Raw genomic sequence first — 20466 nt, forward strand, 5'->3', positions numbered from 1 at the left:
TAACTACAGTGTGCATATACCTTATGCCCACATATATATATTAATATATATCTTTTTTCATACTGGTAAGAAAAAGAGAGAAAATAGAGATATATAATCTCTACATTTTGCCTATTTGAAGAGGATTCATGAGAGCTAGCATCATATCCTTTGACTAAATAGTTACCCAGATGAACATAACTGTTTATAGTATTTTATTAGAACATTAGAAAATATGTGTGTCATGGTCCTTTGCTAAAATGTTTTGTGCAGTAAGATCATGACCATTTGGGGGCCTTCAAGACCTGCTTCAGGGTCTTTTCTGTTCTTCAGAATACTGCCCAACTTCAGGAAGAAGAGAAAGTTCCTGATCTAAGTCTTTGTTCAGCAGCAATCTTCCTGTTTTCCCCAATTTCCACTGTTACCAGTCTAAACCAGTGACACCTGTGCCTATGCCTCACCTTAACAGCTCCACCTGCAGCCACTGCTTCCCTCATCCCAGTTGCCAGGAACCTCTACAGGAGAGGAAATACCTCCAGCAAAGGTTATTCTCTCTCAAACAGGAGAGTGCTATGCAGGGAAGGAAAAGGATGGAAGCAGAGAGCACTGAGCATGACTTTTTTACTGAGAGGGGAGCCAAGCACCAGCATGCTTGGAAATACTCAAAAACCAGGATATGTTCCTGGGCAGCCAGCTGTGGGTGACATTGCTTGAGCAGAGGAGGAGACAAGATGAGCCCCAGAGGTGTCTTCCATCCTCAGCCCTTCTGTGACTCAGTGAAAAATCCTCCAACAATCCAAGCAATAAACCAATTGTAATCAATGAAATATGAGGGTGACAAATAAATGCAATCTGCAAGCTAAATTCAAAATGCACATCTTGGCAGAACCATCAATATCACAATTCTGGAAAATTTGCTCAGTGCATTATGCTCAGAGCATTATTTTCAGCCAGTCTATAAATAAACTTTTCATAAGAGGATTATATCTGAGCAAGAGACATTCTCTGTATAAAAGGGTGAATTAAGGATAGATCAAGGTACATATGTTAATTTTTTGAAGTCTTTTTTGTTGCTTTTAGCTTACATCAAAATCCAGGATTTTATCATAACAGTGACAGTAACAATTACCTTCATATTTCTTTTATATCAGAATATATTTTCTATGAAACAAATAACCCATACTCATTTTCATTAAAAAATTTCACATAATTGAATGATTTTTATTTACATTCAATCCAACAGCAACTGTGAAATTTGTCAAGAAAATAAGATAAAGGAAAAGTCACATGATTTAATTTTAATGTGCCTAAGGAACAACACTTGGCCATACAGTCAACGGAAAGTGGGCTAGTCTGAAGAAAGATTTGGCATATTCAAATCACTTGCCAGGGCTATCATTTCCATTTAGAACAAAACTGGAAAGTGCTAGTAAGGATGACACAGAGATTAGATGGAAGTATCTGTGCACACAGAAATTCTGGATGTAGAGTGGCACATCCCTAAGGGGAAAGCAAGATACTGCATTCTGACTAGCAAGTATCAGCCAATTGTTTAGGTGACAATTCTTGCATCAATCACACATAGCAGATGCAGAGGCCACAGATGCACATAGACTCAAGATGAGAGAAGTAGTCAGAAACAAGATAAGAATAACTGGATTTGGGGAGGCTGGTGCCTAAAGTGGTCCAAACAGTTAAACAACAACAAAAAAAAAAATTAAAGAGAATTTACTTGTTTGAGACAACAGATTGTAAATTAACTTGCAATAAATATTTCTTTTTTAAATGTAGTGACACAGAAGCCTATGCTGAAAATAGCACCACCCCTTCAGCTGTCCCACTAATTCCCTGGTAATATAAATAGTGTTTGCCACTCTATACTTACACCATGGCAATAATGACAAAACCTATGGATAAATGACGCTGCCTAGGCTGTGATAAACTTGGCAAGTTCATTCATGAGGGATCACCCAGGAGTTTGAGAGCAGCACTACATATGAGACACCTGCTGCCTCCCCACTGCAAGGCCCCTCTCTTGGGAATTGTGAGCCCGTGTTACTTCCGAGCCCAGATGCTGAATTTAAAGAGCACAAATATTCTATTTCAGCAGCTTCAAATATCACAGTTTTTTCCTCAAGAACAGCAAAGTAATAACAGGGCCTGAAACACAGCCAGGCAGAAATCAAGATGTTCTATGCTCTGGAAATTGCATCCTTACACTGTGGGTGTCTGTAATAGAAATGGAGCTGATGGAGAATAATGGGATGAGAAGAGATTGGTCATTCACAAGAAAACAGCACCTTGGTACTGGACATAGGTGAGGGCCCAAAGGCTTAGCCAGGGAAGAGCCTCAGATTTGAACAGGGCACTCATCCAAAACTGCATTTGGGTTTGTCTTCTTAAACATGGTAAGGGAAAACCAGTCCTGAAAACATCCCCTTATTTTGTGTGTCTGAGGGCTGGAAGGAAGACAATATTGCACTAAAACCAAAAATAAGATGTTCCTATTTATTTGGTTGTGGCTCAGTCATCCCCACACTCATAAATATAGATGGCCAACATTTGCACTGCCTGCTTCTCACAGTCACCACTGCGTCATCCCAGCAGGGGAGAAATATGGTGTGTTGGTCTGCTGGGCCCTTATCCTTCTGACTGGCACCTTGATTTCTTGCAGCCAATATGTTCCAAGAACAAGTATAATAGACTGAAAAAAACTACTTCTTGTTACAATCAGAATCTTTCCATCTGGACCATTCATCCTTTCATAGCAGTAAATTCAAAGAATTTACTAAAACATACACTGTAAATATTTTCAGTTTGTTTTCAGTCTTTGTTGAAATATTTGGGTTGTTTTCATTCTTCTTAATGTATTACTTTTGTTTACATCTCTCAAAATCCATATAATCCTCCAGAAGGCATTTCTTCCCTCTCCAGTGAAAAAATAATGTGCCTGCCCCTTTATTTCATTAGCAATGACCAACTGTGGCTAAGTAACTCTTCCTGATACGCAGCAGCTAAAAATCTGCCTCTCTAAATATATTGATATAAAAGCAGAAAGCCTAGTTGGTGGAATTAAAACCTTTTGTCATAATGGAATAGCAAATACTCTGCAAAATGTGCTCCACCCCAAAGGTTAGATTATCCTTTCAACCCATGGGGGGAGCAATCCTGGTAAAGCAAATCCTAGGGCATCCTGACAGAGACAGACTGATCACTTCTCTGAGAACCACTTAAATCCTCCCTTTGCTTTTGTGGTAACATGGAATGTGGATGCTCATGGAGCTCTTATCGCTCATTTTGGGAGCACGAATCGGGACTGGAAATGTGCTGCTCTAAGGAATGTTACAACCTGATGAGAAGTCTGGATAAGAACACTCAAGCAGTCACAATAGCCTCTCCTGTATGTTGACCTAGGTAGTGGTGACCCTAACAGAGGCAAACTTAAGTAAAAATATTTCTTGGCTAATGTGTTCCCAATGCGCTTAGAGCAGGATGTCGAGGAAAAGAGACCGGAGGGCTTTTAAATAACAAAATCAGCTTGGGGGAGGACTGATTTATCTAATCCTTGCTCTGTGTATCTGGGTCACTTTAAATAATCTGATGATTAAAAGGTAGCTCCTCCTTTCATGAGGGCCCCTATACAAAGCAGTGGTCAAAACACAACCTGTGCTAATGGGAAACACATTCCATTGTAAACTCAGTGGCAGGAATTTTAAAATTGAAGAGTGTCACCTCTTTTTTAGGCAACTCCAGGGTATAACAGTTCCCTTTCAGTTCCCAAATACGAGCATTGTATTTCCTCATTTTGCCTTCTACTTTTCAGCTTTCTACCTCAATCACTTGGCATTTGTCACAACACCGCATCCTAGGAGATGCAGGTCTCCACAGGGAAGCATGGAATGGAATGGAATGGAATGGAATGGAATGGAATGGAATGGAATGGAATGGAATGGAATGGAATGGAATGGAATGGAATGGAATGGAATGGAATGGAATGGAATGGAATGGAATGATACTCCCTAAGGAAGGCACGGTCAGGACAGGTCAGCATCATTGCCACAGGGATAGTTTACAGGTACACTCAGTTATGAGGGTTGCTGCAGTCAGGCTATGAGCACCTTTGGAAGGCTGATTTCCAGAGCTCAGACAGGGATCTCTGATGCCTGAACATGAGTCAGATGGTCCAGGATGACTTTAAGAGAAAGCACAGGGACAAAGAGCAGTTTATCAAAGGAAAGGGTTGGATTGACTATATCTGGTGATATTTCTTCCACCTGGAAAAAACTGAAGAACTCACATAAGAATTCCTAATACGTTGAAAATGTAGATCTCATTGAGAAGAAGAGCACAAAAAATAGTTACTTTTCTAATGCACAAGAAACAACTAAGAGTAGGTTTGGGATAAAGAGATGATGCAGCTGAGGAAGAGTAACAGCACTCAGTGAAGTGCATGATGGAGGCATGAGTGTGGGTGGATGTGACAGGAGTGGCAAATTGCACTTCCATGGGTCTGCCTGATGGAACATTCCAATGCTCCCTGAAGACTTTGCCTGAATTTCCCACTGAAATTCTCAAGTACCCAGAGGATCACCCACCCAAGTGAATAGTTCAGCATGCATGGCATCAATCATCAATCCATGGGATGGACCCTGTTCTGCTCTGCAAGGAAACACAAAGCTCAAAGGAAAAGCCTGGAACACACCCGTGGATCTGTTACCTACTGTGCATTCTTGTTCATACCATCCCTGTATTATCAACAAGTACAGCCTGGTCATATCTACACAGGACTAAAATCATGGTCAAATCAAGAAAAGAAATTGCAGAAATCAAGTTTTCACCTGATGATACCCACCTAGATCTGCTCACTGAACCATGTGTTGAGTCAAGCAAGCAGAGGATTAATAGATAGTCATTACATAAATATATTTACTATTCAGTGTTTGTAGCAAAAGTGCCTCTAACTGAGCCAAAAAATTCCACTTTCATCCAGTTCTAGGTGGAAATATGGCAGTAAAGAGCAGCATCTTGTAAATCTTTGGCCATTGTGGGTGTGCCCTCATCCCAGCATTTTCCTGAAACACGCTCCAGGAAGATGTGAGCTCTCAAATAGCACGCACGCAACTGAAAGTGGAGTCACTCAATTAGTAATCACTGTGCAATTAGGCTTTGCATCAAAATAGAAATTACTTCTCTATAAATAGCTGTGATGACATGTCAGCTCAGAAGGAACAGAGTTTTTAAAAGAGGAAGATGAACAAAATAACAGCTCTGAAGGCCAACATAAAATTGAAGGGCAAAGCAAAGTAATCTAATAGAAACCCAAAATCTATAAAATAAGAGCCCAGAATGCTTAACAGCCTCAGATAGCACAGATGGACTTTGTAAACCCAGTGGTTACAGTGGGTTTAATAGCATTTCCTGAGATAATTCTGTTATTTTGCTGTTGCAAGGAACTGGAAAATGAGTGTAGTGTTTCAAATGTCATCGCTTGTAAGTTTTGATAAAAGCCAGTGTTTTTATGCAATTTAATGAAGAAAATGAAAGGAAAAACAATAAACTGAGCAAGCTCGAGTTACAACTACTCCTTTATCTACCAGTTCACCACCAGAGAAAAAAATTTTGCCACTATGGGAAATTTTCATCACTGAAAACGAGAATGACCTTGACAGATACTATATTCTGTGAAGAGGAAGTGATGCAGCAACCAGAGTAACTCTCCTGGCACTAAATCACTACCAGCAAATGGCATTTCACAGGGGCCTAAAAAAAATAAAGTGTGAAATAACAGAGGTACTGAGGAGAAGATGCAGCACACCCCCAAAAGCAATAACTGCTGCTAAAAGATTTAAAGGTGACAATATGGCACCTATTTCTAAAAACAGAATTGAGGAAAAAAATAAAAATTAAAAGCTGAGCATTTATATAACTCATTCATTGAGTTATAATTTCTCACTTTGTATTCCATTTTACCTTTAATTTGGATTTTTGTTTATTTCCCACTTTATCAATTAAGGTCTTTCCCGATATATTTTTCTCCTCCTTTTTTTCATCAGTGACATGTTTCTAGACAAGAAAACCTGAGCTTTTGACAACTCAAGCACATTCTGTTCAGTCATTCTTTTCCCTTTTTTCTGATCTAACTTCATTCTTTTCTTTTTTGACCAGCTATAGTTAGGTATGTTTGAACCTTGCTTCATCTGCTATCCTAAATCACATGTCTATTTTTCATTAATTTTGGAGTTTCTGGCTTTTTCTCTGTACCATTTATTTTCTATGATGTGATTCATGACACATCAATGCAACCTTGAACAGAAAGGCAGCATGCAACAGCTTCATTCCATTCATGGAGTGAAAAAAGTGACTTTAGAACTAAGGGACACCTTCCACTGGAATGTCTCCTTTGGCAGTGGCAGCAAGAGCCTCAATGTCAGCAGCATCTCCTGCCTGAAGCAGCTGTTACCCATCTCAGCCATCTCTCATCTGGGAAAGCACAGCAGGCCACAAAGGCACAACCCAAAGGCTCCAAAGCTGGATGACACCACACTGAGGACTCCTGCTCCCAGTCAAGTCAACAGGACTTAATTAAGACTACAAGGCACAAAGGCAGGACATCTGTATCCCAGCAGTTCCAATCCATCCTGCCTGGAGGCAACCAGTGAGCAGTAATGGGGAAAATGTCCTCCATCAGATTAAGTCAAGTAGCAAATGCCTGTTAACTGCTCTGTGTACTTTACACAAAGCATCCAGTGCTAACAATTAATGCCTTTAAAATTAGAATACTATAAAAGGTAATACCCATGAACACATTTTCCAATTCTAACTGGATTTTCCTTTTTTTTTAGTTTAGAAAACTTTTTTTTTTCTTTTCAGCATAAGGAAAAACCTTTATGAAGATTTTCTGAGGAATAATGCTTCCTGAGAGTATTATTTTTAACAATTATTTCTCTTACCATGCTCAAAACATTGAAGACTTTTTAAATCTTGTAATACACATGAAAAGGCTGATAAATATATGAAGAAATCATCCAGCTTGTTCATTATGAAAGGAGTTTGCTAAATTCTTGAACAAAGGAATGTTTCTCATCTTTAATGAAAATAGATCATGGGAAGCAACTGACCATCAGCTGCCCTGAGAGAGCTGTTCCATCATTTCAGGGCAAAAAGCATAATAAAGAATATATTTTTAAAATCTTGGAGTCAGGCAACTTTAAAGTACTTTTCAGTTTCTTTACCTTCTCTTAAAATGTGCTAAAGGAACAGACAACCACTCATTTTGTAAAGCTGTTTATTCATCTCCTGCTCTCTACTTACCTTACCCTGTCCATGGTGAATTTGCAGCATCAAACAACAGGAAACCCTCCAGGTCCCAGTTTCCCAGGTCTGGGAAGGCAAGGTGTGGAGCTAGTGCTAGGAAACTTTTTTTTTTTTTTAATTTGAGGATGTCACCAGAAAGATGCATTTCTTTATCATCCATACCATCTGTTCAGCCCCTTATAGCTACACACAGTTGCCACAATTAAGGCAGCATTTACAAATATTAATCAAATTATTTATTTGATAAATGGCTTCTAATCCAAATCAAAGGAAATCATAGGTGAAGGACATCACCCTGTTTGAAAGACCAGACAAGTTTCATTTCAGTAGAAGGAAGAGGGCAGTTTTTACTGTTGTTTTTCCTGCCAGGACAAGGTGATTTTCCCCAGTTCAAACCTACATCACAAACTTTTGATTGAAATTCTTTCTGATCACATATGTGATCAGAAAGAGTTTGGAAGCCTGCAGTAAATTATCTGCAAACTTTTAGCCAAAAATTAACCATTAAAAACAATTGTACCAATCAAGCCCTTGAGAAATTATCTTCTTCTTTACTGCCCACCAAATATTCCACTCAAATACAGTATTTATACATTTTGGAATCTTTTAGGAATTCCTAGGATCCTTCTATAAGTTGTTTCAGAAATTTTTCTATCACCAACAATAGTAGTTCCTGTATCACACAATGAGCATACAATGACTTCAATTCAGTATTTACTTTTATTCTACTTATAAGAGAATGCCTCAGTTTGCTTGATTTGTCTGGCTTGGATGTTTAAAGCAGTGTGTAATATCTCAGATCTTACAAGAGCTCACCAAATAACTTTTACAAGTGAGAAGGGAAAAGAGCATCATACCTGAGATTGTGCATTAATATTGGCTCCTTCCTTCACCAGAACTTTGACAACTTCAGTTTGTCCTGCTAAGGATGCAATGTGCAGGGCTGTATTCCCTTTCTGTTGGAGGGAGAGGGAAAATGCAAGTTATTATTACCCTTCTTCAGGAATCATTTCAGTCAGCAGTTTTTTTATAGCCTTCATGTGCATGCACCTGACTGTGAAAAGGCTAAAGGGAAAGCAATTTATCCCACAAGTGTTTTTACCCTTGTGCCCATGGGTGAAAAGACTCTGGATATGATAAAGTGATTAAATCAGTTACTGATTTTCACCGATTTTAAAAAATATACTACTTGGAGCTATATTAATTCTCCTTAAAATAAGGAGCACCTGTCACTGGAAATAAGGAAAATCTGGTATTCCTAAAAACTTCTAATGCTTCCCCTGTATTATACTACAAATTATATTTTCCTCTTAATTTACCACCAATGAGCTTCAGCAAAGACAACTCCCAGGCCATAACAGAAAGAACAGTTTAAATATCAGTGAGGTACTTGTATTATTCTCTTATTTTGTACTTTCTGGGGTTTTGTCTGTATTTCTCACATGTATTGAATAGATTTAGAGACATGCATCAATTACCTTAGTGGCAGAATCCACAGCAGAGCCTCTTTCCAGCAATTCCTGCACCAGTCCCACGTGGCCTTCTTTGGCTGCCAGGTGCAGAGCATTGAGCCCATTCTGTAAGCACAAGGGCCAGATCCATTACAAATATCATATACACATTCCTACCTCGCCCTGGGATAAGGAGAAGATTAGGAGCTGGAATACTGTTACATCTCTTAGCTGACTGTCTGCATAAGTCAGATACTTTGGACATGGCTATTTAAGCTGAAGCTCTGTGGGACAAATTTCTCTGACAACATTTTTCTCATAGTAATAAATACATCAAAACCAAGGCTATTTTGTGAGTATCCAGACAAGATTCCTCATTTTCTAATAACTTCCCATTACCACAGACTACTACCTTGGGCATCTCCATGGAGCCCAGTATTTCAAAACTTGAGTGTATTTCTGCCTCACTTTACTGTAACCTTATCCAGCCCTGCTGAGGTTTTATCAATACTAGAAACTACAGGACTTAGCCAAATTTACATAGGATGTGCCCACTTAATCAGAGTTTATACCATGCTGATGTAGCCACCCTGAACCCTGGTCTCTCCTCTGGGATAACTGGTATCAAATAGGAACCCAAAAGCACAAATAGGCCAAAATGGCTGTTAATTACTTTTGACTTGCAAACTGATCCTTGATCTGGCACTTCTGCTAGTGTCTGATGAGCAAGTCTTCACTGAACTTTGGGGTTTTGCAATCTCAGTCAAAAAGGAAAAGAAAATTAATTAAATAAAAGCTAGGACTGTTGAAAAGGTAACCCAAGAAAGTCAGCATCTAAATCCTCTCCACATTTAACAGGAACAGGACACTTTATCTCATATAAATTCTTGCCATGGAAACTTGATCTTCTTCTTAGTATTCCCCTTCTACCCAAGAAAAAAAATTAAGTTGCAGTCTATTGTAGTTGAATTTCCAACCTGTTTTTCACAATCCTAAGGTTTGTTTCATGCTACATCAGGCAGATGATAGCAACAAATACTGCCATTCCCTCCAGCATTCTCCTGGTTTCCATATTGCAGGCATCAGGAGCAATACTCAGGTGTTTGAGTAACCAGCAGCAAATTCAGCACTGTGTGATTTTTATCACTTTGCTTGACTCTGAGCAGTTCAGAGACATTTCAATTATGAAATAAACATGCAACTTTCTGGTTTTTATTTGTCCATTCACAGAGGCAGTTGGAGGCTGTAATTCCCAGTGGGATTTTAAAGCACTTAGCACTTCACAGGAGGTATCTGATGGGAGTGGGTCCAATGGCTTCAGACACAGTAATCCAAATGCATTTCTGCACTAACTCAATTTGGTTTCACATCCATGTAACACAGCACAAGCAGATTTTGTGGTCAAATCCAGAAGTGAAACTATCAGAAAAGCAAAGGAACCAAAAGAAAGCCACATTCATTGGCTGCCAAAAGCAGAGGAACAGCCTGCAGCCTGGTAGTTAGGAAATGTTAATGAGAAATATGGTTTCAAACCCCATCATGTGGGAAAAGCTACAGCAATCAGAAGATCCTTATTCCACAGGAACCACTTTTACTACAGAGCTGCAGAGCCCAGGGGTAGCAGTAGTGCCATGCCCTGGTCAAGGAGAAATCCTTAGCCAAAAACATGTGGTGAGGCTGACCATAATCATCAGGATGAAGAATACTGCACATGTCAGGGAATATTTTGCTGAACATGTTTCAGAAAACTGATCTTTCCTGGCTTTTAATCTCAGCTGAGCATCAACTAACCCCAATTACTACCTACAGTGGCTGGGAGCTTTGAGCTAGTGTTTTGTGGGGAAGCACACAGTGTTCTCCTCACTGTTTAAGAACAAAGACCTGTTCCTATATCTGATCTCACAGATTCTGTCATCAACACTTTCTATGGGAGTCTGAAGGGCAGCTTGTGCTCTTTACAGTGTATACAGCTGATGCATTGCTGTGATATGCTATTAACCTTCTTCACTCTTTGGCAACAAACAGCAGAGAAACTCCAAAATTCACAGCCCATAAATGGCTCTGAATGCAAAAGGATGAGGACAAGCCTCTGTTTTAGTTCACCATGTGCCAAAATATTGGAGAGAACAAAGCTTCTTGCAGTGCTTAATCTCTGAAAATATTTGTGTTTCTACCTCTGAGCCACAGACCTGTTGATGCCACATTAACCACCTGAAAGTTGATATTGCTGCATTGACTGAGTTTCCTTGTAACACAGAACTTGTTTTCAATGCATTAAAACACGAGCAAAAGAAATAGTTGCGGTCCAGAAAAAAGCTTACAGGAAGAAACTCTAGCTTAAAAATAGGACTATAAACATTCAAATTCTGTAATTCCTTAAATAAAGCAAGCTGGAGTAAGCAATAGCAGTAGCAAGGCCTGCACTTTAAATGCTGAGGGCCAGCACAACTGAAGCCTTAAAGCAACTTTTGTTCTCTTTCTCCCTAATCAGAACCAACGCTGCAATTATTTCCCAGCCCACGTGGCTGATCCCTGCTACTTCTGATGATGGAATCTCAGATTTAATCAATGCAACTCCTCCGTTCCTGTCAACCGGATTTTTGTAGTTCAGAAACAACAAAGGTTTCTGACACATCCCTTTTTCTCTCCCCTGCCCACCAAAAAGTTGGGGAGGCTGAAGTCAGTTGTCTGCTAAGCAAAACTGTGCTGCATAAGGACAAAGCCTGTATATGCCATTAGTGCCATTCCTGTGAGGATCCCTTGGCCATTTTAACTCTCATAAAATAATGTAATACTAAGCCTTCCAAGCTGGTTCTTGTTTCCAAGTGTTTCCTGCAGTGCCTGATTCCCTCAAATCTCTTTCTCCTCTACCACCAAGGCAGAGACATCAATGCTTTCTATCCCGTGGAGTGCTACTAACATGCAGGTACCACTGACTGCTCACAGCACCTCCTATAGTGCCACCCTAGGCTCTTCCATCAGTGCCTGCTTCAGCATCAATCCTGCTGTGCCATTTACTCCTCCTGGGACATCACCCAGATCCAACAGCTTCTCCCATTCCTGCCTAACCCTGTTGTGCCAAAGCAAATTGACACCATGGAAAAGCTATGTCTTGGCAGAACATCAGATCAACCTGTAGTTCAAAGGACATTTTAAATCAGCCAAGTCAGTGTTCTGTGGGCTTTTACACCCTCCCCTCTAAGCTCAGCTCAGGTATAGACAATAACCTGGCAGTCCTAGAAAGCTCGACTCACCTTCTGATGGTGAGACTTAGTGAGGATGATAAAGAAATTAAAACTAGAAATGGGGAAAATAAGTGTTTGAAGGAAGTGGAGAAAAGGTTCAATGATAATAGCCCAATAGCAAAGCATTACTTCAAATCACAATGAAAATTAAAAAGCTTTTGTGGCTAACTCTATATGGTGGCAGTAACTCCTTTTGCCAGCAGAGGCAGAAACTAGAAAGCAGTACTAGAGTCTTTGTTAAACTCAAATGCTTTTCTCTCTTTAATAGATGACTTTGCAAAGGCTCTTCTCTGAATAGATCTCTTGGGGAAAAGTAAAATGTACATGTGGAAACCTCTTTTCAAGAGAGATTGGCAAAGTGCACATTAGAGAGCTGGGCATGGCTTTCTGAAGTCCAAATGTTCGTGGAAGTTTTTCCTAAAAATATCACCAAGAAATGAAGTGGACAGTAGGGGAAAAAAAAAAAGAAAGAAAAACATTATGTGGTTATGAAAATGCTCTCTTTATGTTGCTTTATTGTCTAGGAGGTCAAGAAACTGAATTAACCTATAGAGCAACATCAAATGTGGTGCTGCTGACCTCATTATGCTGCAATGCTCCTCAGACTCTGGCTGGCACTGCTGGAAGAGGCACAGCCTCAGAGCAGGGAAGGAGTAATTAAACTGTGCTCTGTCTCACTGTCACACAAGGAATAGAGACCAACCAAATTAAAAGGAGACCAACAAAATGAGAGCAAAATCCAAATGGACAGAAATTCAAAAAGCATTGGAGCTGTAGGCCCCCAACACTACTTAATATTTGAACCCTGATTTATTCAAGGCATTAGACTCCATGGAAGAACACAGAAGACTCCTTCAAAGCAAATGCCAACGCCCATCACATCTTTCCTTCCAAGACCCTGAAAACTGACAGGTCTCCAAAGGCGAGATGGAGAAATGTTACTTTATGTTGCCTTTGGATTCCCAATTCAGTTTCAAAACGCCACAGCAGCTGATGAGCTCTGGGAATAGTCAGACTTTGGGGCCTAACTCCTGCTGGAACCTTGGGCTGCACAAATGCACAATGTTTTGCTACGCAACACTCTGAACATAATACAGAAGTTGTTTTCTCTTGCTACATTAACTAGAAACAGTAACCACATCCTAAAAAATTACATTTGTAGCATAGAAAAATAGCTTTAAAGGAAACAGGTATTTCCAAAGAAAAATTGGAGCATCCAAATATTTGTTATCCATTCTATAAAATACCAGGAATTGGATTTTTCAAAGGGACTCTTCATAAAACTGGGAATTGTGTCCCCTGCATTTCTCTCTCCAGAAATAACCAGAACTGATGAACGATTTTCAGAATAAATGACAGTGCTTGAATTTAGATTAAAGTAAGGAATTCCATAATAAATGAACTGGTTATGATGGTAGTATTCAACAAAGCACATTTAAGTAATAGCTAGCTATTAACTATATAATTGTTGTATTAACTTATCTCTGAATTTAGTATATCCAGAAACATTAAGCTCCATCATATTTTGGCAACAGTTACATTGGGGAAATACTTTGATTATCTGTAAAGATGTATCACTCTGAAAATGCAGGATCTGAGAAAAAAACATTGAAACTGAAGAAAGAATCTCCTGCTGTTCCCTCCATTCAGGAAGGTTTATATTTAACATTATGTATGGTTTTCTCACATGGAATATAATCTAAAAATAGCATTTTACTGAGCAAAAATACCCTGCACATACAAGGCTTCATTTCTAAAAGAGGATTGAGATATCTCACTCTTAAAAATAAAATACACCCCTGCATTTTGCACAGACTTTGCTTCTCCCCTTAGACAGCTGGAACACAATGACATGGACACCCCTGACAAACCCTGAAGAGGAGACAAAGGAGGAGGAATAACTTGAAGGCTGCAGTAGCAGCTGCCATGGCTTGCTCAATATTCCCTGATCTCTAGCAGAGGGAGTCTGCTCCCACTCCCAATAAAATTTAAATACACCAGTGATGCTTAATCAGTGGAGCACTGAGGGCCTTAGTCACCAAAAGCCTCTGCAAGCAGTTTTATATGGAACCAGAAGTGGAGTCTGCCACAAGCTGAAGTGCTTGTTGTGCTCACTGGGTACTGAAAGCTCTGATCTCACCTCCACAGTGCAAGAGGAGCTTTGCCACCAAAGATAAATCTGCAGCAACCTTTGTCATATTCCCCCCATATGAATATGAACATAGGGAAAAAAACTTTGTAACGTTCCTAAGTAATTATTATATAACTGTGCTCTGTCCTGAGGGTGAATCTCTTTGTTATTATTGGTGCTTACAATAAATACAGATAACTTGCTGGATCTATTTGAACATAAAAACTTGAGTCTAGCTTTACTCTTTCCTAAGTGGGCAACTCAAAGTTTGTCAGGTCATGTCCCATGTAATTAGTGAATTTTTTTCTTGACAGTAAGTATTTTAAAGTAAAACCTTCTCCTACACAGTAAGAAAAGAACATTTCTCTATGTTTTCAATAAGTAGAACATGAAAAGCCCCAGCTCTTATCCTCCTCATCATTAAATTCCTTGGCACAACCAACAGATCTGCTCTTACTGCAGTGCCCCAGCTTCCATTTGGCACATGCCTGCTTTAATCATCTGCAGCTTTCCTTCAGCAGGGAAGGTGATGGTGCCAAATATTTTAGATTATTTCACTGCTTTTTTCTTTTCCCACAACAGAAATAGTGGTCACAATTCTGGGATTTTACTTCCAAATAGCATAGCCATTGTCCAGTTTGTGGTCACTCTGATCAAATCTGGCTGAGAGTTATGGGAAAGATGGGCACCATAAAGACTGAGCTGTCAAATTCTCCATCAAAGAAACCACAGTGATCTCACAAGAAAGCCAAAACACTTCCCAGAATTATGCAGATACTTATTTGCATATTTATTTTAAGTCACAGTTAGAGTTTTATTAAACTTGATGGTTCTAGTCACTTAAATAAACATTGCAAATGTAGGTCCTTAAGCTATGGAGCCAAAGTAATTTGATTTATATGAAGGACCTATAAAAGACCCAAGCCAAAACATTGTATCACATCACAGTCACATCAATGGTGAAACTTTGACATGTATTTTTACAGCATTAATAACTTTGCTGAAAGGAGAGACAGTATGTTAAGTGCAACATTTAAGTACCTTTTATGTTATGTTGTAGATATTACTGCCTAGTGCTAAAAACAGATCTAGTTTTGTGAGCAAGGTGAAAGCCCACAGCTACTCCTTCAACCATCAGAGAGCAACCAGAACTGCACTGCCAGTGCAGGTGAGTGCCAAGATTTTAATCTGATTGACACAAGTTATTTGGGAAGCTACAACTACACCCACTCAAGTGCTTACCTGCCCTCGGAGATCACACAAAAATAACAAGGGAACCCCCAGACTCCCCCTCCTGAGCTCTCAAGGGATCAGGTGCTTCACGTGGGATGGCTAAGGAAAATCCATGGGCTGAGCACATCACATTCAGCAGGATAAAGAGACAAATCACATTTCTACAGTGCCCAGGTTTCTTGCCATTCACACGTGCAAACTTGTGTCCAATCTTACCTGATTACAGGTGTTAATGTCTATTCCACTTTTCAGGTATTCCACCACTTTGTCCAAATTGCCAGCTCTGGCAGCTCGGAGAAAGCTTGCATTGCTGTCAGACTGTAAAAAGAGAAGAAAAAAAAAACTTCAATTAGCCCCTGCTTAAACCAGAGTGGAACTTTATCAATGGTGAAAGGTTTCCATATTTTATGCTGCAGGAAAATAAAACTGTGAAACAACTGAGTTTGAATTATATCTGCATTAATTAGCATATTTAAATTAGGCAATAATGGCACAAAAGAACTGCAGACCTGTCAGAGTAAGCAAAATACAGCAATAATTGCTGACATTCAAAATTTAGCAAGAACAGAAAAACAAACAAAAAAACCAAACAACAAACAAAAAACCCCAATCGTAAATCATAGTAAATTATATAGTCAACAAGAGCAAAATAAATGCATCAACTTGCTAACTACAGTATTCTGGGGAATTATATATAAATACATTATATCCTTATATATATATAATTTAATGTATTATTTATATATTTATGTATGTTGATTATAGATTTGTATAGACGTTATTCACAGATTTAGATCTAATATTTTTAGCTATATATGCTCAAAGTGGGCAGCACTGCACGTGTAGCTAACCTTAGAACAAAGCGGATGAAGTACTCAAGGCTGAGTATCTAAATCCAGGATCATGTTGTAAATATTGCCACCCCTAAACTGCCTGTAGCCATACGTTAAAGAAAAGGTTTTAAAATCCAATCTAAATTTGTTTTCATTTTTCAGCCAGGTTGTGGGATGTGCTGTTGAGCAATGGAGCGTGGGACACCTCAGCCCTCTTGCCTTTGCCTATGGCCGTGAACAAAGCTACACCGGCTGCTTGAAACAGCCCAGGTTTGGATGCTCCCCCACTGGCCAACGGGCTACAAAGACACCCGAGGTGATGAGACAAACCCAGGCTGTGCTACAGAAGCAGTGAGGACACAGAATAAGCGCTGGGGAACGTGTACAGGGACAGCAATCACTGTCCAGTCAAACAAACCGAGTGGAGCAGGTGAATAGGCACCAGAGCCTGTGTGGGGGTGTGACAGCCCGCACCCCGCCGGACCGCGACTCGCTATTCCATGGGAACGCCTCCGGCTAATCCCACCTCCCTGTCTCAAACCCCGGCCAGAGCCGCTCTTTCACATCATGAGAACACCCCAAAAACCTCCCTCTTCCAGACACTTATTTCAGTTGCCCAACCCATTCCAATGCATTTATTTCGGTCACCCTGCTTATCACACTGCACTAACTCATTTCACAATCCCCGATTCCAACCTAGCTGCAGGCCTCAGTCAGGGGAGCATTTGGATGACGTTTGGTGCCAGTGCAGGTTTTGACAGGAACCTGAAGGTTCCCTTGGAGGACTAAAGGATAGCTGTTGACACTGCACCCTTTCCTGGGATGAGGATGTGCTCATAAATATACCAAATTATGTTTCAATGTTTAAATATCCTTGAAGAAAGCAAGTGTCTTGGTAAAAATATTAACCAAGAACAAATGTCTGAGTGCATGAGGGCTAAACCTGGACACTCTGGTTGGGAAAACATTTTTGCCCTCAATAATACACACATTTTACTTTCTTTCATCCCATTTTTTTGTGCTTTACTACTACAACAATGATTTACCATAGCAAAACTACAATCATCAGCTTTACACTTTTAAAAGGTTAAGAAAGAATGATGCAACAAATTACCACCTACAACTTTGAGTTCTCAGGGATGAATCCATCATTGCTTGTTTTTCCTTCACACATAATAACATAAAAAGTTAAAAATGCTGACATCTCCATTATTGCTGGAAGTTCAGATTGTAGCTAAGTCTGCACAACTATATGCCATTTGTTTCTGGCTAAGAAGACACAGGCAGTGCTTTCCAAGTAGATTCTCATTTCCTTGATCCCTAATTTTATTTCCTCATAATCAAATTACTGCAGTGTACATCACTTCAAGTCACATCAAAACACTTTCCATACACCAGAATAATGATCATAATGCAGAATATTAACTTCTTGTCTACACAAAGAGTAATTTAGCAATCCATATGCTTCATATATAAATTCCCATACAAATGCCAGAGACTGGTTCCAAAAAGTATTTAAAAGATTTAGCACTGTATTGCAAGGCTTAGAAGACTTAGAAGTTGGGAGTTCTCATATCTATTTTCTTTCCCAGTTGTCCAAATCCAATTTTTTAGTAGGTTGTCACTAGTTTGTCCTTTGCCCCATTCTTTTAATGCTTTCTAAAAGCATTTTTGTCAGCGCTACTGTCTCAGATATTTAGTCACTTTAGCACAGTTCAAATTCCAATGCATTTTGACAAAATCTCCATGGCAAACAACAGCACAAGCTTCCTGCAGTCTTACCTTGTCAGAAGACAATGAATCTGGATCTGGATTCTGTAATCTCTTGAAATATTTTGTTACACAGCCCCCAACAGTTTTCAGAGGTCTTCAGAGCCCCTCACAATGCCCAGAACACATGGCAGCCCCCATGGTCCCTCACAGCCCTCAGAGCGCCTCACGGCCCTTTAGAGCCCCTCAGAGCCCTCATGGCCCCTCACGGCCCTTTAGAGCCCCTCAGAGCCCCTCACAGCTCCTTAGAACTCCTCACAGCCCTTCATGGCATCTCAGAGCCCCTCACAGCCCCTCATGGCATCTCAGACCCCTCACTACCCCTCAAAGTCCCTCACAGCTCCTTAGAATTCCTCACAGTCCCTCACGGCCCCTCACAGCCCCTCATGGCGTCTCAGAGCCCCTCACTGCCCCTCAAAATCTCTCACAGCTCCTTAGAACCCCTCACAGCCCCTCACAGGTCCTTAGAACCCCTCACGGCCCCTCAGAACTACTTACAGTCCCTCAGAGCCCCTCACAGCCCTCACAGCTCCTTAGAACTCCTCACAGCCCCTCATGGCGTCTCACAGCCCCTCACAGCCCTCACAGCTCCTTAGAACTCCTCACAGCACCTTAGAACTCCTCACAGCCCCTCATGGCATCTCAGAGCCCCTCACAGCCCCTCATGGCATCTCAGACCCCTCACTACCCCTCAAAGTCCCTCACAGCTCCTTAGAATTCCTCACAGTCCCTCACAGCCCCTCACAGCCCCTCATGGTGTCTCACAGCCCCTCACGGCCCTCACAGCACCTTAGAACTCCTCACAGCCCCTCATGGCATCTCAGAGCCCCTCACTGCCCCTCAAACTCCCTCACAGTTCCTTAGATCTCCTCACAGCCCCTCACAGCCCCTCACAGCCCCTCAGAGCCCCTCTAAGCCCCTCATGGCCTTTCAGTGCCCTCACAGCCCCTCAGAGCCCCCACAGTCCCTCGGTGTTTCTCAGTGAGAGAAACCAACATATCACTCTTCATAATTTGGTGACTGTGAAGAAAAGCTCTCAACAAACTGTCATTTGAAGGCACTTCCTTTACAAGAAAAGACAAAAACATAGAGTCCCGTGTACCATATGGTGTTTATCAGATCTCCTCTTCCTAAACACATACCCCTGAGGGGTTTTCTTAGGAGTTTTACACATGTAAGCAGATCATGATTGAAAACAAACACTCTACCACCACTGAGGAAAGAAAAGGTTTACAGAAGAGTTCACCTTATGCAGCACCATGTGAGCACGAGAACATGAGAGCCCTGTAATTTGGGAAGCCCCAAAGCTGACATGTTAATGTGCAAAGTCTCAGCTGGCTGCTCTGCCCACCACCTTCAGCTCAGTCTGGCACAACTAAAACTCATGTTGAGTACATGCAGGCACTAAGGTCAGGCAATCAAATCAATACATTACAAACATTATGTAAGAATATGGTATGAGGGATTAGAAAATACTGAGCTAGTACTTTATGGTATGGTGAATTCATCATCTGTGGATTTAACCAGCTTTTTCTAATGCACTGCTCTCAATGTATATATAGAGACAGAGAACTAGAATTTGTATTTTAGTCAAATAGTCAGACTTCCCCTTCTGGTTCCTCTGTCCCCACTCTAGCTGCCCTTCCAATTGCATTATGTACCACATCACTTACTGCACACAACACACACCTGTTTCTCAAAGACATTTTCAGAAGAAGTGCAAAAATACAACTTGAAATCATATGCTGTTCTAACCCCATAAAATTTCTCCAAATATTTAAATCTGCTACTGAAAACCAGCTCCATGCATAAGAAGGGAAGACTAAGGAAGTAGAAGGCTTCAGTTTTCAAAGGATTAATTTTATCATAACATCATCCAAATCATCCAAACATTTGTTTAAAGTTGTATCTGTAAAAAAACTATTCCTGAAGGTTGGATTTGGATTTTTTTGCCCTCCAAGTAAGTTGAATGACCCCAGTCTGCTCAAAATCAGAAATCTATCTGGGAGAGAGCACAGTCCAACACTCTGGGCCCCTAAACATTTCTTGTCCACTAAACATAGTTTGTTAACAGAATGCTGACAAAAACAGAATTCAAAACTCAAGCCTAATATATAAACAGTATGTTCACACCTTAATTTAACCTATTTGGTTTGTTTGTGTATTACAATGTATATCTGAGCAGTAATAACCCTTTCAGACTTACTTTTCAAGCATGGACTTGGGGATGTACTGCTTTGATTTTATTGATAAAAATTTATTTAGCTGTAACTGTTGAGGATATTGTCCCTGATCAGGGCATGAGAAAAACTTTCACATTAAAAAAAGAAAAAAAATCTAATTGTTATTGGTTAAAAACCCTTGGATGTTAAAGTGAATCCTGTGTTATCACTGCAGGTAAAGCCAGCATTAAGCCCCAATTAATCAATATGTCAGGGGTAGGTGACAGTGTTAATGCCATTTACAAACTCCAGAGTTGTGAGGCACTGTTTTCCAACAGCTGTTTCTAT

The 20466-nt window shown here is 40.3% G+C and overlaps 1 protein-coding gene across 6 annotated transcripts in view; it reads right to left on the reverse strand.

Annotated features, from left to right (window-relative positions):
• ANK2 (ankyrin 2) overlaps positions 1 to 20466 on the reverse strand; it is a 187533-nt gene that overhangs the window by 107857 nt on the left and 59210 nt on the right. For all 6 annotated transcript variants that reach the window (XM_079306251.1, XM_079306246.1, XM_079306250.1 and 3 more), the window contains exons 2-4: positions 15570 to 15671; positions 8772 to 8870; positions 8151 to 8249 (exon numbers count right to left, since the gene is read on the reverse strand). In XM_079306251.1, coding sequence (XP_079162377.1) covers positions 8151 to 8249; positions 8772 to 8870; positions 15570 to 15671 — 300 coding nt within the window. The remainder of the gene's footprint in view (positions 1 to 8150; positions 8250 to 8771; positions 8871 to 15569; positions 15672 to 20466) is intronic.

The sequence above is a fragment of the Erithacus rubecula genome (genome assembly GCF_903797595.1).
Source record: "Erithacus rubecula genome assembly, chromosome: 5".
NCBI classification, from domain to species: Eukaryota; Metazoa; Chordata; class Aves; order Passeriformes; family Muscicapidae; genus Erithacus; species Erithacus rubecula.